Source organism: Melozone crissalis, unplaced genomic scaffold, assembly GCF_028551555.1.
Source record: "Melozone crissalis strain CALT ecotype California unplaced genomic scaffold, PUWL_Pcris_2 ptg000016l_1, whole genome shotgun sequence".
Lineage (NCBI taxonomy): Eukaryota > Metazoa > Chordata > Aves > Passeriformes > Passerellidae > Melozone > Melozone crissalis.
In genome coordinates this window covers 52,672,676-52,690,589 of record NW_026535794.1, presented here as the reverse complement: position 1 = coordinate 52,690,589, position 17,914 = coordinate 52,672,676, and the positions used below count along the sequence as shown (strand labels likewise).

Genomic DNA, 17,914 nt, shown 5'->3' with positions numbered 1-17,914 from the left:
CATTCTTAGTGGTTTATGTTGAAATTGGGCAGTCTGGGACATTGTAGATTTTTGTTTAGGTACATTCAGGCTCCTAATAAAAGAAAAGCAAATATGAAGGTCTTATGTAGGAAGTTACTTCGTTTGGAAGAATGCTTTACCATCAGTAGTCATTGTTACTTGCCTGAAAGGATTATCTCTTTATTTGCTATTTTAGTCCTTTAACAGGAAATAGTTCAAGGACAAATGCTTAGTGTTTCTTCCTGCTCAAATAAGTAGTTCTGGGGTACAGCTGTTAGATTTGTCTCACTGGAGTTTAATAATCACATGCTATTGCTATGGTAGTGTATATTGGACTGTCTGAATAGGAGTCCATTTAGGGTCTTATTTTAAATTAAAAGGCATTAATGTTTCAGTCTACCTGGTCGGTGTCTGCCTAAAAGCCACAAGTCAGCATCTCCCAAAAAGCTTGAATTGACTTGTTAAACAAGTACAAATTACATTGAGTTAACTCTTCTGCTGTTTTTTCCTGTGAGGAGGGTTTTGGCTTGAGACAGAGATGTGTTTGCTGCTGATCAGTAGGAATTTTAAGAGACTGTGTGCAAGAATAGAAAAATGTGCTGAACCCAAGCCCATAAACTCCTCCCGGTGTTCCAGTAACTGAGTTCCAGAGCAAATGTGTTTCTGGACTGTGACAGGGAGATGATTGCACGACAGCCCTGTTTGGTGAGCCAGCCTTGCAGACCAGACCATGTCTGCCTTTGCTGTGTTGCTATCTGAGTATCAGCATTTACTGCAAGGTGGTTAGTCTAATGTAGCTGGAACAAATGAACTAAAGTTTCCTTTAGAACTGTTTCTCCAGTCCCAGTATGGTCATTAAACTACATTGGACCTGTACAATCAATTATACATCGTTGCTTTCCCCTTGAGAGACTGAGTGGCCTTGCGAGGACGTGAAGGACGCAGTAATGATGGCTGTTATTGTAAGTGTGTAGGTAATAATTGACTTCACTGCTAAGCAGTGAAGTCAATTATTGGGGGAGTTGCCCCAGTATGAAGCTTCCCCCAACAAAGCATTCAAGTAGATAAGTAGATGCTTCTTCTCAAAGAAGTACCTGGATTCTCACTTGCCAGGGTTTTTTAGAAACTGCTTTTCAAATATCAGAAGGTTTCCAAGGTAACCTCTTTAATCTCCACTGTGTTCAAATGCTTACTAATTTAATATACACATGACGTGTGTAATCTGATTTAAAATTAACAGATGCTCCTAAAAACAATCCAACACTAAACGTGATGAGATTCTAGAATAACCTCTTCAAGGTGAGAACTTGCCTTGGCATTTCTTACCTTCCAGGTTATAGGAACAGTACTTAAGTAATATTTCATTATTATTGATTTCTTTTGTTCTCTGCACCACTGGGTGTGTGATTGCTCATGGACTCTGCATCTTTTTTTTCTTTTTTTTTGAGGCTGGGGATTTCATGTCTTCAGTGTTACAGATGTTTTCAGGACTTCTAAGCACAAAGCATTTCTTGATCCAGTATTTGCAGTTTTGGAATAAATACCTCAGAAAACGGAAAAGATAAGAGTCTTAGTTGAATAAAAAAAAAAGTTTTGTTTTCCAATAACTCCTCATAAGAAGGATCTGAGGAAGGTGTGCATCCCCGGATTAAATGTCAAGAATGAAAAATAAGGGTATTAGGGTGGGGAGCAAGAGTTGCCGTGATTATGCAGCTGCACTCTGTCCTCTCAGCTTGTGCTGTCTCTCTCTGTGGGACAAATGAGCACGTGGGAGCTGCATAACATCAACAGAACAGAGCCTGGGAGCTCCCAAAGCAGCTGTCCTATGTCCTAGGGACCATCCAAGAAATCCATTTTCCTACATCCTTTGAAGGGCTGTCATAACTTAGCTAACCAGCATCTGTAGTGCAGTGCTTTTAAGTGCCTCGATCTTGTCTGCACTGCAGATGACTAAGAAAATTGTCTGAATTAATCTTCTTTTGCTCAGTCTTTCTTTGCTTTTATTGTATTAGTTTGGTAGATGAAAGACAACCCCTGAGGATTTAAGTACTAGGTAATTTAAGAGCTGTTTTCATTCTTGGGGTGGTAAAGTGGAAGAACAAAATGCATGTAGGAAACAGGCAAATTTGCCAGTTCAGCATGGACTGGCGTCATTTTAGATAAAAACTGGGGAAACTGAAAACTAGACATTTCCCTTAGTAGTGCCCTAAATAGCATCAGTTCCCTCCAGCAGGAAGTGCCCATTCAGTGTTGAGGCTGGAGACGAACCAAGCTTCCAGTTCTTAGGCAAAGGAAAGCTGGCTTGGTTTCTGTGTTCATGGTGCTCATTAGAGGCATAAAAGTAAAAACATTGTATCACCAAATCATTTTACATGAAAATTTAATTTAGGTTTGTATAATTTTTAAAGAGACTGAGGGTGGAAATAGTGACGTCCTCACTCTTGGCATGGTCTTCCTTTCAGTTCCTGACAAGTGATCCCTTCCTCCCATGCACCCTACTTTATGGGTTGTTTTATGATGTGACTTGTTCTGTAGTTAAAGAATGCAAATAATAGTACCCTTGGTTTTATTTCTCATGCATGTATAAAAGGAAAAAGAATAATTGCAGAAGCTAAATTCAATTTTGGAGCTGTGGAACCTGTCCAGTACCATTTGGAATGGATCAACCTCTGCAAGTGGAGTTGGGAAAATGTTACATCTGTTTACTTGCAGTTGGAACAAAAAAGTCTGCCACTACCCCCTGGAAGCTGCATAGACTCCAGTGGAATGCTGAGTCTGTTTTGCTTTTCTTGGTGAAAATGTTTCAGTGTGTGGCATTGCTCACGCTTTCTTGCAGATCTAGCATTAGAACTTTCAGTGCAAGGTCAATTCCACCAGGAAGGTTTAAATGCTCCCACTTCCCACCTTTTATGTTTGTGCAATTATTGCTGCATTCATGAGTGTAGAAATGAAAGGAAGAAGGTAAAGCAAGTCCTAAACTTCTCTGATGTTGAGGCTCTCTTTGCACTTTTGTAAGCATCTGGTTTGATATTCTGATGTAGAACTGAGCTGGCTATTTCACACAACTATGACAACTGTCATAACTATGCTTTCCAAACAGTCTGAAAAAGACTGAGTACAGCTGTTCCATCCAAGGCAATCTGATGGTGGTTTGGGCTGAGATGTGAAGTTGGATATGAGTCAGCAGCAGTATGCCCTGGAAGCCAAAAGAGCCAGCTGTGTCCTGGATGCATCAAGCACAGCATTGCTGGCTGGTCCAGTATCCCGCTCTTCACTGCATTGAAAGGTTTGGCTCCACACGGAGTCCCGTGTGCAGTTTTGGGTGCCACAGTATTAGAAGAACATAAAATTATTGGGGAGCATCAAGAGGAGGGTGCCTGAGGTGGTGAAAGACCTTGAGGGCAAGATGTAATAAGAAGCAACTGGGATCACTGGTTTGGTGGAGCATGGAGAAAGGAAGGCTGAGGGGTGATCTCATGGAAGTCTGTAACTTCCTCAAGAGAAGTAGTGGATGGGGAGGTGCTAAACTCTCTCTGGTGACCAGCAGTAAGACGTGAGGGGATAGAATGAAGTTGCAGTGGCGGAAATTCAGACTGGACGTTAGGAAAAGGTTCCTTGCTGAGAAGATTGCTGGAACAGCCTATCCAGGGAAGTGGTTGTGGCACCAAGCCTGTCAGAGTTCAAGGAGCATCTGCATGATGCTCTCAGCCATATGGTGTAATGTCAGATAGTCCTGTGAGGAACAGGGACCTGGATTTAATGATTTTCATGGGACCCTTCCAAGCTGTGATGTTCTGTGATTCTATGGTAGTTGTGCTTATTAATTTCTCATAGCAGTGCTCCCACATGCCAAGAGATAATTGGTAGGTGTGGCTGCTGCCAGCAGGTGTAGGTGGGGAGGGAGCTGAGAGCTGTGCGAGGCGGTGTGTGTGGGTGAGGTTGGTGCAGTGATCATTGCCCGGCCGGGGCACTGCGGGAGGGAGGGCGCTGTCCGCGGTGCTGAGCGCCCGCCCCGCGCCCTCCCTGCGTGCGCTCTGAAAAATATAAATATGGGTGCCTTGCTCTGCCTGTTATTTCTTCCTTTTTCCCTTGTATATGGATGGAGGAATTATATTCAACTGAAATTGTATTGTTCTGGGACTGGAGCGCATCTGCAATTTGCTGCATAATGGCCAAAAAAAAAAAAAAAAAAGAAAAAAGAAAAGAAAATTAAACAAATAAATGAGTCAGGTTCCTGAAATGAAATGGTAAAATGGAACACAAGGGATATTTGTATTTCCTCTCTGGGAAAGGTTAATAGATCTAAATGTAAAATAATGCTTTGTGATGGGAAGCTATCTAATGCTAAACTCACATTAATTCTAAATAAAAATATGATAACAAATACATGTGCTCTGAACAGCATAAGAAGTAATAAGAATTAGGTGCTTGTGCTGAAATTTTTTGCTGTTGCAAAACACACACTGATTAATTCAAGGTGGAAAAGTTGTTTCTTTTATGAATCCTGTTATCAGAAACATTCTCTTCTTTATTAGAGAAGAGACAAAAAGTCTAACCAAAAGCAATTGGCTTAACCAAAAGATTTTAACCAGAACCAGTTAATTTCCTTATGAAATATATGAAAATCATTATTTATACTGTGAGTTATATGACTTGGTAATTTTGGCATTGGTGAAAGAGATGTATAGCTGAAATAGCATTTGTTCTGTTTACTGTTAAATGGGAGGGTAAGCTTGATAAAGGATTGACATCCTTTTATACAAGAGCTTCCTGATGTGTTCTCATTACTTCATTAAATAAAAATACCTTAACATAATCGTGAGTTTTACTAAAAGTTGCTCCTGTCTTTTGCAACAAGGGTATAAGTTGAAGTCACTGGTAGCATGGCCTGCTAGCTCAGTGTCTTGGAATAGTTTTGCAGATGGGCAACTTTCACCCTCAGCTGTTAGCATCACCAGCGAAGAAGTAGGGATGAATTTTGATGGATTCAGGCAAGGCTAAAACAAAATGTGTTTTCCCTAGCAAACAATTTTCGCCCTTAGACTGCACTTTCCAGATTCAGGATATGCTGTCTCTTACTTTAATGGATAGTTTGCCCTTTTCTTGGCAATAAAAGAACAGGATGCCTCGTATTCTTGTGTCTGCACAAACAGTCTTTCAAACTTTCAGCACACAAGTTTCTTCTGATGCAGCCCAGCTTGTATCTCATAATGCTTCCAGCTCTTGTCTAGGCACTGAAAGGGATAGTGTTCTGAAAACTGATGCAGTTTTAAAGGTCAGATCCCATAAAACATTGTGATTCGTAGCCAATGATGTGCCTTCTGGAACTGCTTATTTAGTCTGGAGTTGCACCGTGGACTTTATCTTCACGTTGTCTGGGCTTCATCAAGTATTTGCTGCATGCAGTCACCAATAAAACCAGGGAAGAGCTGAATTTTGCAAGTGGCCTTCTGTAAGAGAGGCAGCAGGTATAGATAGTTGTTTCTCAGATGCTGTGGGGCCCTATGGTGAGAAAGGTGTTCTCCTTCCCATTTTCTCAGATTTTAGTTTGATCCAGCAGTATGGAAGACAGAGTTCTGGCTGTTGGAATAAGATTGTGTGATGCTCAGAAACATTAAGATACTTCTAGCATTATACTTGTCAAAGATACTTCTAGCTCTTTCTTCCTGTTCATCTGTGTATTAATCCGAGCAGAGCCTCAGGGGCTGCAGCCACAGGACTGGCATGGGGATGGATCATCTTGAACCCTAATAAGGTATAACATGTACCCAGCTCAGTGGCAGGTTACAGCCACTAAGCAGGTCATCCCAGAATACCAGGTCACTGTTAAATATCTGGTTTTGTTCTTCTGAATCTACCTTGGATCCTTGTAAGTGTAATACATAATGGAAGAGAAAGGCTCACCCTCAGTTGCTGGTAACTGATAGGTTTTCATTGGCCTTGTGACAGATAACAGTCTCCTACAGAATCTGGCTTTGAGCAGATGTCACCAGTTCTCTCTGCATGTCCCTTCAGCATACAGATAGCAATCGCTCTCCATCTGCCCTCCACAGGCATGGCTGTCCACAGCAGGGTGCTTTTTCCATTGGTACCCGTAACAGAAATGGACTGTACTTGTGCTGGACTGTACTGTATTCATGCTGGAATGTGCACATGGGGCTTTATTTGCTTTTGCTTTTTTGTTATTAATTTCCAAACCTCCACTGAAGGCCCAGGCTGTGAATCCCTTGATTACAAAGAGTAATTAATTGATCAGATCTATTTTCTTTTTGTTGTCCTGTGGGCTGAGAGATAATGATGTGCAATGTGAAGGGTATTCCTGCTAGAGATAGTATTTCTGCAAATCCTGCAAAGCCTATCTGTGGAGTACCACCTGACATTCAGTGAGCAGGCTGCCTGCTCTAGCATCCCCCACACCATGTGCATACAGATGTATTTTGTGTTCTGTATTTTATGGTGTGATCAAAACCAGTCTTTGGATAATGTTTTAGTAACTCCTATTTCTCATTGTTCTTACTAGCAGCAGTAACATTTGCAATATCAGTCTGTGGCAGGAAGCAGGTGTCCTTTTTAAAAGGAAATCTGAACTAATTTAGAGGCCGCAGAAAAGGACAGGTTGCAATTCACATTGCAACAGTCCTGCAGAGAAAACCGACTACAAGACAGATGCTGATTTATTTAAAATCAGACGAACAAAAAAACAAGTCTCGTGTTTTTTCTTTCTCTCCTTTTCTTTGCAAACTTAAGGAATGTATTCAAGCATCTGGCTAATTCACATACCATTAATTCTCTAAAGATTACATATGCACACCTAATTAGACCTGCATAATTTGTTTTAAAAATGAATGTACTCTCATATTTATATTTTATAGCTGTGCCAAATCCTTAAAGGGCATAGAAGGGAAAATTTCATGAGAGAAATGTGCAGTAGTCCTTTCCCTAGAAAAGCTGGAAGTATCAGTAGGGCTGTACCTAATCTTAGTTACAAAACCGTAGACACACTGTTTTGGCTACTAGTGAATGGGTAAATGGCTTTTTAAATACATGAATGAATGCTTGTTAGAAAGCCTCAGATACAGCCTGTCTTCATATGGGAGCTGGCAGAGTGGGCAGCCCTCCTGATGTGTGAGGTCCTATTGTATGGCAGCAATATGACTAATCCTCCCTTTGCCTCTGGTTTGTGGGCTGCAGCGAGTTCCTGCCAGCTGTGCTTTCTTGAGGATTTAATAGTCTCCAGCAGCTACAAGGACATGAGAGCCTGATGCTGATGGCACATGTCTCCTCTTACTCTTGTGTGGCTCTCCACCAGCTTAGCTCTGGAGGCCAATACCACTCAGAAGAGTAATTTGGGTCTTGGCAAGCGGCAGATTATCATAGCCTTCTTCAGAGGATGGGTGTGGGGTGGGAAAAGCTAATCTGTACCCTGACCCCCGTTCGTCTCTCTGGGCCTGAGTGCTAAAGGCACTCAAATCCTCAGCAGCAGTGACATTCTCCACTTGCTCTCAGCAGCAATTCTGCAAAGCCTGCTAACCAGCAGCAGAGAGGGTGGTTAGTAGCCGCCTGCTTTGTGTCAGGCTTTCCTGGAGTGGAGTTGCCATGGAGATGGGTGGGAGTTTAGCAGAGCAGGGAGCTCGGCGCTTTGCCCTTGTGCGTGTAAATCTGTCTGACATGTCATGTGCATCACATTTGGCTCTGCTGCTCACATTTGAGGTCCACTGGATTTTCTTGCCCGATTCCCATGTAGGAGAGCTGAATAACTGCCATGCAGTGTTCATAGCACTGTGATGTTAAAAAAAGGCAGGACTGGGATTGGTGCCTGCTCTTCCAGGGCCAATTTAAAACTAAATCTGGACACCAAAGGATGTTTAGAGCAGGTATCTAAGCCCTGTAAGATGGAAGGAACTTTCCCAGGCTGGAGCCTTTCTTGTGACAGCAGTAAGCATATTGGCTGTCTAAAAGGAGAATTATTTAGAGGCAAAACCAGAAATCCTACAGTTAGGGAGATGTTGGAAGGTGGAATCTTCCCAATTAATTTTAGAACTTGTGAAGCAGATTAAAATATGGGGGGAGAGTGCTGAATATAAATAAATGTCTGCTTTACACTTACAAAGGGTGTGCAGTCTCCACGTACTCAGAAACATTTCTGGGAACGCATCAATTAAAATGTTTGAGACTGACAAAAAGCTTCCAGGCTGTTAAGGTAAATGGTGACTCATACTGGCCGAGAAGCAGGAAGGAAAAACATTTAATGGCAGCGCCACCCCAAGCTGTACTCTGAAATGAGGCTTCCCAGGGGAGTGACCTGCAGACACTGGATTTTAGCCAATGTCTGCTGATCTACAGCCATCAAAGGTGAAGAGCCAAAGTATTTTTCAGTGAATTTGGCAGCATGCCTACTGGGTTTTTCGATGCATGTAGGTTTGCATGGTGTTATGGAGAGAAACTTGACATATTTCTAATTTTAGAGTAAGAGGAAACAGCTGGGTGGTGAAAATATTTGGAAGGAAGGGTTAAAAAGTTGGAAACATTGAAGGAGGACAAAGAGGGAATAGAGTGAATGCAAAGATGGATCTTTGAACACCACTTGCCTCAGCAGAAGCTAAAGAGTCCTCCTGAATATACTGCCTGGGCCATGGCATCAGTTTGAGAGGGGAACAAAGTTTCTGCTGTGTTTATCCCAGGGAAAGAGGACTGGTCCTTCCAGCATGACCTAAAGCTTGTGCATCTCGAAGACTGGTGTGAGCCTGTTGTGTTACTGGAAAAAGGCCTCAACACATGCTTCAAAAGCATCTTCTGCTTCTCCTCCTCCCCCAGTCTCCTGTACCACTCTTAACAATTTAATCCATAGCAGTTTGTCTTCCCAGGCTGTAATTGATCTGTCTGTGATTTAGCTCATCAGGCACTCATTAAAGAGTTTGCAGCCTTTTTTTATTCATGAAGAGTGAGACTCAAGGATCTAAAACCACTTTGTCTTTGTCTTAACTGGATTCATTTAGTATTCTGGGATTTGGGAAGGCTAATAAACTTAAACGAGCTATTATTTAAAGGTGAGCTGCCAGGTGAACATGAAGAATGATCCAAACGCTGGCAGTGTGCCAATGGCTCTCTGTGGTCAGGTGTGAGCAGCAGAGGGAATTGTGGCTAAAACCCCAGATATTCCTCACAGCTCTGCAGTGGATGTCCCACAGTGCCCTGCCCATGAGTGATGGGATGATCCAGCTTGCAGGGGAGCTACTGGAGCCGTGTCTGCAGTGAAGATGGCATTTTGTGCTAGTGATGTCAGTGGGATACACAGAAATATTTGGTGCATTGTGTAGAGTTGGAGCTTGACATCTGGTTTTCTTTATTGGGGCCGCTATTGTTCCGAGCTGCCGCCTGTGCTCGGGCAGTGTCCGTAAGGATGAGCACTTCTCACGTGGCTGGCACACACGTGCTGAGGAAATGCCTGTCCAGGCCTTTCACAGGGCAATCTGCAAAAGAGAACAGTACCTCTGAGCTGCAGAAAGCAGTTTCCTTTCCCCACTGCTTTAATGAACACTTGAGGCATTTCCAGGCTGTAGGAAGAGGAGATGGGATAGATGGTTCTCTATTCTGCTCCTTCCTGAGCCTGGCTCTGGATGCCACACACTTCCAGCAAGATGAATAATTCCCTGTGACTTGAATTTACTGTGCAGTCATTCGTGTGGTATCATCACACTGCTTGTGCCTTGGATGTCACGTAAGGGGCTATGACCGCCATGGACTCTAAAGTTGTCTGTGATTTTAAGGCAACAGCTCTGCCATGGAACACGTGCAGCTGGATCCTGGGTTTGTGCCAAATGTACTGACTTGTCTGGGAGCTCTGGGAAGCTGGTGGGGCCCCGCAGACAAAGCCCTGTGTGAGGGATCTGAATCCTGGCAGGACACACTGCCATTTACGTGAACTGACTTCCCGCTTGCTGTGCGTATCTGGATTGGGAAATCTTTGGGAGTATAAACCTCTCCTAACTGCTCGGAGTCACAGTATTTATAAATACTCTAAGCTTGTGTTTATAGCTATAAATCATCCTATGTAAATATTAATACCATATTTTTCTTTCTTTGCAGTGTACAGAGGCCAAAAAGCATTGCTGGTACTTTGAAGGATTATATCCTACATATTATATGTAAGTAGTCATTGCTTTTCTTTTTCCAAAGAGAATTAGATTCTGTAGGCTCTTAGACTGTTGCTCTTTTACTAATTATACTTTTTCTATAACTCATCTGAGACTTTTGCAAATTCAAAAATGAAGATGCAGTAAACTTTCATTTCCCTCCTTCCTTGTAACCCGTCTCTCTCCCTTTTTCCTTATTGAAAAAAGTGTGCAGATTCATTTTGCCACACACCCCAGATGACCTTTCCAACTGAAAACAAAACTCAAGTACTTGAATAGCTCTTATTTCAGAGCACTGAAAGGAAACATAAGTAGACTAATGTGAAGACAGTTCTCCCTTTGTTTTGAACAAGGACAGGTAATCAGACAGAATACCTTGAATGCTTTGAAAGTAACTTTGTCCCTGTGCTAGTACTGTTGTTTAATTTAGGGAGTTGAGATCATTTGTTATCCATGGCATAACTGTCCTTTTGATGAGTGGCATCTGCATTCACATCAAGCTTGGGTACGAACCAAATGTCAGTGACCTGTAGGTATGTGGCTGAGGATCTCTCTAATTGCAGTTTTCTGTTTCATATTGCCCACAGCAATGGCAAAAAGAGTGGAGGAAATATGTGGATGGGAGGTACATTCATTGTGGGTTTGGGGGCAGAAAGGAGATAAATGTAGTAAACTTTCTACCTGGTTGTATAACTTTATAATTGCAAACAACTGTAAACATAAGTTAGAAAAAAAAAAAAGGCAGGGTGGAAAAGCATTAGGTTATCTGTTCCCTGAGCAAGCTCTTTCTTGCTGAAGGATTGGAAATTATTGTAATCCTTATGCTACCCAAGAACTTCCCTCCCTTTTCTTTTCCACCTCCACTTCATCTGCCAGAAGCAGGAGCGAAATGGAAGAGACAAAAAGCAGCCAGGAAGCCAGTTGCAAAACAAAGCCCACAGAAAGAATGAAACACCATGATTTAATCATCTGTGATCCTGGATATTAACTGCTTGGGAAGTGTTTGTGCCTAGAACTGTCCTTTTTTCAGGTGACTGAAATGTGGAGAATTACTCATAAATGGTTGGCCAAAACAGATGGGGGAATTTAAATAAGTTCATTTTCTTTGCATGCTAATAACAATGGGACTTTGGTTCCCCCTACATTTTATTTTGCTTTTCTGCAATGTGGGAAAGAAGCTGGAATGTCACAAAATTACAAAAATCCCACTGTACCTTGACATTCAGGAGTGTCTTATTCATCATCACCTTGGTGTTTTGCTTAGGTTTCTGCCCACGAGATTTTACAGATAGTGTTTGTCTCCCTTGGCAATACAAAGGGGTGGCTACTTGGAATTTGGGTATCCAGAGATTGGGTTCAGATCCTTTGTGTACATACAGATTCCTCCAAAAAAAAAGGGCTAAAAAAAAAAATCCTGTTCTATATTGGCACTGTCAAGTCAATCAGAAGACTGTCACTAGTTGTTGAGTGTTTTGTGGTAGTTACTGCAGCACCGTGTTAGCCAAGTCATTGCATGGAAGTGTCGTGGTTGCCACCCTCCTGAGTAGTGGAAGTCATTGGAAAAAGGAAGGGGGAAGGGGCAGGATGTGTGTGCTCAGCAGTTGTCCCAGGGGTGATGAGTGTCCTGTTAATGCTAATGTTGTTGTTGTGATTATGAGTTTAAGTGGGCAAGAAGAAACACTAGGGAAAGGCGATAAGGATTTGGGGATGGTAAAGCTCAGAGCACAGATACTATGTGTGACAAGTGAAGGAACAGGGAGAGGGTATTTAGTGCACAGGAGCCCAGCAGGGTTAAAGGGGGGATGCATCAAAGCAGTAGGAAGGTCGTGCATGTCTGCGGTACCTGAGCTGTTCTACTTTGTTACTTCTGCAATGTCAGTTTCTGTTATTCAGGGTCCCCAGCTGCTTCCTACCTGTGCTGTCTTTTCACACCTCTGTGGTGGAACAGAGGCTCAACTCCAATCTCAATATCTTAGGGCGAAGTCCCATTGCTTCAGCACTTGTTTGACCCTTCACTGAATGAATTCAATTTGCTAATCCCACAGAAAGTTGTTCATTTTAGCACATTCGAGTCGGTGTTGAATCAGCTTGGTATAGTTTTTGGCAAACACTGGTGAAATGGGAAGAAGGGAGTATTCTGCATATTGTGGGGGAGGAGGCATGAATAGCATCGTCTCCATCAGCATATGGTTACATTTAAATTATCTAAAGGCATCATGCATAACTTTGTCCTGAGAGTGCCTCCTCTGTGTGAATCTAGATCTGGGGTGTGCTATAGTGAAAAGGGTTTTATTTTATCTTACCATTTCTGTAGCAACAGTCCATGCCAAGCAGATATATTTAGATTTATATTTAAAGGAGATTGCAGTAGATTCCACTTGTTTCTATCACTAATTTTTGTGAACAGACTTTTTTCTCCCCAGTTAATATATGTAGTCTCTCCTTTCGTCTCGAGACTATCTTTGGAGACTTAGGAAAGCCAGCAATGCAATCCTTTTTAATGATTTTCCTGTGAATCCAGTCCCATGCTGGCACTATGTCACATCTCCAATGGAGACAGTTGGTATTATAATGAAAAGGTTGGCATGTCAGCTCAGAAATGCCAAGTGCTGTGTCTATCCACAAATGCATGGGGATGGGGGGACCGAGGGCATGCTGGGACCGAGGTATCCCTGAACTGGCCCATCTACAGCCTTATCACTTCTGGGTAGGCACATCCTCCTGGAAGGTGCCTGCCTCTCTTTAAATTACCCAGAGCAATAGAAGTCCGGTGGACTGTCATATAAAGTGGTGGTTTGCTTTTCTCCAAAGTTTAAAGGCAAGATAGCTGAGTTAATCTTTCCTGTAAAGGCTCTACTTCAGCCATCCAAAGACAGATAAGAATGTGTCTGCTAAGCCAGAGGAACAGTGTGCCGAAAGAAGTGTTCTGGAAATTCAGCTAGATTTGGGTGGCTAAAACTTGCAGTTATATGACAGTTCCTCTTTTGGAGCTTAATTTTTTTCAGTGTTTTTTTTATTCAATCTGCCTTCCAGCATAATAATTTTAAAAAGAAAAATCTTTTGGAGATATTGTTCAAAACTTTCTTAAAACTTGTCTTTTATACTTTCCATCTTAACAGCTAGGGCAAAGGTTGAAGATCACAGTTCCAGAACTAATGATACATCTTTCTGTCCAATTATTTAATGGTATTAGTATTTTTTAAAAATAATACTTTTCCGATAAAAATAGTTATTCCATCCTTCATATATCTTCAATAAGCTTTAGTTTAATTCAAGCATGTTTCTTCCAAATGTAATTCCATTTCTTAAGGCTAGACTGAGAAATTGATAATTTTCCAAAATCTTTTCCCTCTCCTATGGGAGTAAGGTACAGCGTATTTCAGACCAGAAGTGAACATGGAAAGTTTACCAAGAATTTGAGAGGCATATGCTGGTCTTCTGTCCTTAATACAGACAATTTCAAAGACTGCTCTGAACTTATTTCCCTAACCCATCCAACCAGTTCTCCATGTCCCTGTTGCTTGAGTCACCAGAGATTGTTGTCAGTTAGATACTTTTCTACTACATGTTTTTTTTTAATATGACTTAGAAAAATAAGTAAGCAAATATAAAGCAGAGAAAGGAATTAGTCAATGGAGTCTAATTCTTATCCTTTGGAAAAGCAGGGAGCCAAGTTGTTCCTGAGTTTGCTTAAAGAATTAGATCATACGTCTCCTTGTGTGGATGCACAGAAAGTGATTCAGAATTTAAAGTTGTCTCAAGAGACTCGACTGATGCTCTACAAGGATCCTCATCCCACTCTCACTTAAGTAAGCCAGCTCAGCCTTATCTCAGATGTGCTGATGGTTGGCAGAAGAAACAGTCAAAGTACTTTTCTTCCATGGCAATGATGTGAATAGTAACAGAGAGAATGCATTAGATTGCAAAACCACCTTCCATGTAGGCAGATGCCAGCAGCACTTAAGATACTCCAGCTGTTTTTCCATTTCTAAGTTGGGCATGAATAGGAGAGGGAAGACTGCCTTATGTTTTGCTGATGAGTAGTAGTTTCATTGGAATGATTGTGGATGTCTCCTTCACTGCAGAATCAAGTGTATTTCCTAGTGTGACTGATCAGTCCCGTAGGTCTTTTCTGTTTATTTTTCCTTCAGTTGTTAGCTACCATCACACTGGGGCTTTTAATGAGGTGATAAATTCCAGATGCATGTTTCTAATCCTCTCCTTGCCAGGCTGCATGGCATATTTATAAAACAGCAGGAATGTTTTTGAGTGTGAGCAGTAGGCTTGTGTCCACAGCAATAGATATGTCATGGCTGGTGCCACTGGGTCAGTGAAGGACTCACCCACAGGGAGGGGCACCCATTATCCCCTGCCTTCTGAGCCTCACCATGGTGTTTCTGTTCATTTGTTTTTTGGGGTTTTTTTAACACATTTAGCTTGTCCAGGCTGGAAGGTGTTGGTTATGAGAATGTTGAGGGAGACAGTGTGGAAGCCATGCTGAAGCTGGGGTAAATGACATCTCCCACTCTCTGGTTTATCCACAGATGGCTTCCACTGCCAGTGTAGCAGTGGAAGCTCTTCTTGCTGCGCTTGGTGTCCCTTCCAACTACTAGGTGTAGGTGAGATTTGGCTTTTCTAACATCACACCTACTTGTGTATGTGAAGATTTCTAAATCCCTCCTTGGTAGCCTGTATCATCTTCTACCTCCTAAATACTGACTTTTTGCATCTGAGTTCTGCCCTGGGTTTCTTGTCTTAGGTAGTTCTTGACTTCTCAAAGGTATGGTAGTAGGTGAAAGACCTCCAGAAAGAAACATGAACTTTTTCTCTGGAAGGAAATGTTAACCATTGCTGTTGGTAATTATGTGAAGAACAGAACAGAGAGGACGAGTATCTCTTATTACCTTCTATTTCTTATCCAAAGCAGGACCTGAATTAATGTTGAAAGCAGGTGAAAGTGCTATATTTTTAGGGTAGTGTATTTTGGCCAAAGTTTTATTTTGGCCATAAAACCAGTTTACTGCATACAGCAGACAACTGCACATGAACACATTTGTGTTGATGAAATGTGTTTAATTTTTCATTTAGAATTAGTATAAGAACACTAACAGACACCTAAATGAATGTTAGGTATTATTCTTCATGTTTAAGACATGTTCCTACCCTGCATGGGAAGAGTAATTTATTTTTCTTATTGTAGAGAAGAATGAGGAATACATTAAATTTGCGGTTTTTTCAGGGATTTTGAAGTAATTTTGTTGTGCATTTTCACATGCTTCTCTTACTTTGCTGATGTTAAGTTTTGTTGTATTTGTCACACAGCCATACTCATCTGGCTGGTTTTGAATGTGAGTCCTTGTATTGTCTGTGATCAGTCCATAATAATTCTGTGCATTATCAAGAACCTGCAAAATGTCCCAGGTGAAAACATTAAAAAGTGTTTTTCTCTTGCTGTTGCTCAGATAGCTCAGAGGGCACTTCTTCAATCAACATGTGTCCAAGAGGCTGGGAAACCACCCCAGTCCAGACACTGGGAGTGTTGCACGATGGTGCCTATTGTCCGTGCTCCACATCCTGTTGTGTTTACTGCTGTTAATTAAGTTGGCTTTCCTGATGGTACACTTAGCTTTCCACTGCAATTACAGCTGCATGAAGTGTCAGCAGGTGTGTGCTTAGGGAGGTAATATAGCTGCTGATTTATCCTTCCATTTGCTTTGAAGCCACCAGGGAGGAGGGAGAGGGGAGGCAATGTAATAGTTTTGCACGCTTGCGGGCGCCTCGAATAGCTGGCACTGTACAGACACAGGGACCTGGATTCCCTCCAGGGCTCACTTTTGCAGTGAGCAGCCCCAGGAAGGGCCTGATTGCAGATGTGGTTCATTGCAAGAATGTAAGGACATGGTTTGTGTTGACAGCAAAGACAGCAGTAATCACCAGACCACCTGTAGAAAAGGCAACAGAATCCCACTGCCAGTGCTCAGTCCTCTGCAGCCTTAAACAGTAGTGATGCAAAAAGTCAAAACTTCAAAAGTCAGTGCCCTTGAAGGGGCTTACTCCTTGCTCCAAATAAGAGTTACCTAGCAGGTAGATGCATTGCCACAAACTGGAATTTCCTTCAGTGGATCAATTATCTAAAGCAATCTGGGGTGAATTAGGCTGCCAAATTAACACCCGGCTCAACTTGCTAGGAGCAGGTCCTGGAGAGGGGTTTGGAATATCAACCTTCACAAGGCATCAAACAGGTGATGGACCTAATTTCAGATTTAAAGGATGATTTTGGAGTTGGAGGCTGACCAGGTATAGGCAGCTAATTCTGAGAAGGTGAGGAAAGAAGAAAAGAGGGCATCCTCTCTCTTTTAGTGGGGTACTCCTCTGAGACCAGACCCTCCCCTGGCTGAGGTGGAGCAGAGAACCCAGTCCCATCCCCTTCTCATTTCCAGAGGTTGTGATAACCACGCTACCATGAGTGAGCCTCACTTTTTCCTGTAGAAGGTGTTTGACTTGAAATACTCCTCAGGTCTTAATTCTTCCATGTCCCAGGCAAGAACCCTAATGAGAGACTGAGAATCAGTTTCTTCTGGCTTCCTGTCAGTGGTAAAGGTTGTATCTGGTTTGAGCTTCAGTGGACAGTGTCAGAGTGCATCTGATGCCTGTGATCTTGAAGTTCTAACACTTTCTAAGTAGGGAGACTCCAAATTAAATTTTTGAAAGACTTGATGGCACTTAACAGCTGGCCATTACTACCCAGTCCTTCTCTGCATTTGATCATGCAGTGGCTTGGTGCAGGAAAAAAAGGTTTACTATGCTTGAGTATTTTAAATTGAGGCAGACAGCAAATTCCTGGGTACCCATCGCCCCCTGCCAGCAGACTTATGCTTTCCCAAAGCAGGGATGAGATGCAGTAGGACTGCCTGCCCACTGGGAGCAGCTTGAGATACGTTGAACTAATCTGTTTTATAAGGGGCCTGATGGTTAGCTAGGATTCCTCATTCCTGTTCATACAAGAAATTTGCAATTCCACCTCCAGAAAATTCAGACTTGTCATACACTTTATCTGTGGCTTACTTTTGTCAGAGCCTTAAGCAATCCTGTTTCTCTGCTTTGTTCTGTGAAAGAAAAGCCTGCAGCCTCTGTTGAAAAATAGCTCTTTAAGGCTCCATACACTGCCAAAGCCCAAGCCACTGCAATTCTCGCTAGGTTCTGCCACAAGGGAAGCAGAGAAAATATCTAGATGGATATGTGCTGGCCAGAAAGCCATGTAGTGGTACTTTACAGACAACAAAGAGAATTCCTCTGCAGGGTGGCTTTCTTCTTGGGGTCTGGGAAGAGAGGCTGGGGTTATGGTAAACCTTTGGGTAGCAGAAGATCGTGAGAAGGATTGGTTTGATAGGAGCACCTGAGCAAATAACTCTCATACCATCAGAAGTGGGGGAGGATTTACTGTGTTCTGCTGAGTTCTTGCACAGAGATGGTATTTATAGGCTCTTCACCTAAAGAGTAATTGAGAAATGAGTTCTTTTTCAGCTATTGCCTGCTCTTCTTTTTCATGTTTGTGTGAAGGACAGGAGCCAAGTATCTTGTCTTATAGGAGATTTTAGTTGTGTAAAAGCAGACAGGACTCTAATCTGAGCAAATACTGTTCTGTCTCAGTTGTTTCTACTCTGTAGAAAAAAATTACCTGACAGCCCTTTTCCTTTGTTTTTGGCTTATATTTTCTTACATAAGGGCTGTGTGATTTACCAAGCACCTGGATAACTATCTCTAGTGCTCTCTTTAGTACC

General features: G+C 42.2%; 1 protein-coding gene across 1 annotated transcript in view; it reads left to right on the top strand.

Annotated features, from left to right (window-relative positions):
* The window catches only part of VOPP1 (VOPP1 WW domain binding protein), a 62,325-nt gene that overhangs the window by 34,076 nt on the left and 10,335 nt on the right, over positions 1 to 17,914 (top strand). The window contains exon 2 of the mRNA XM_054274259.1: positions 10,087 to 10,145. Within this exon, the coding sequence (XP_054130234.1) occupies positions 10,087 to 10,145 (59 nt within the window). The remainder of the gene's footprint in view (positions 1 to 10,086; positions 10,146 to 17,914) is intronic.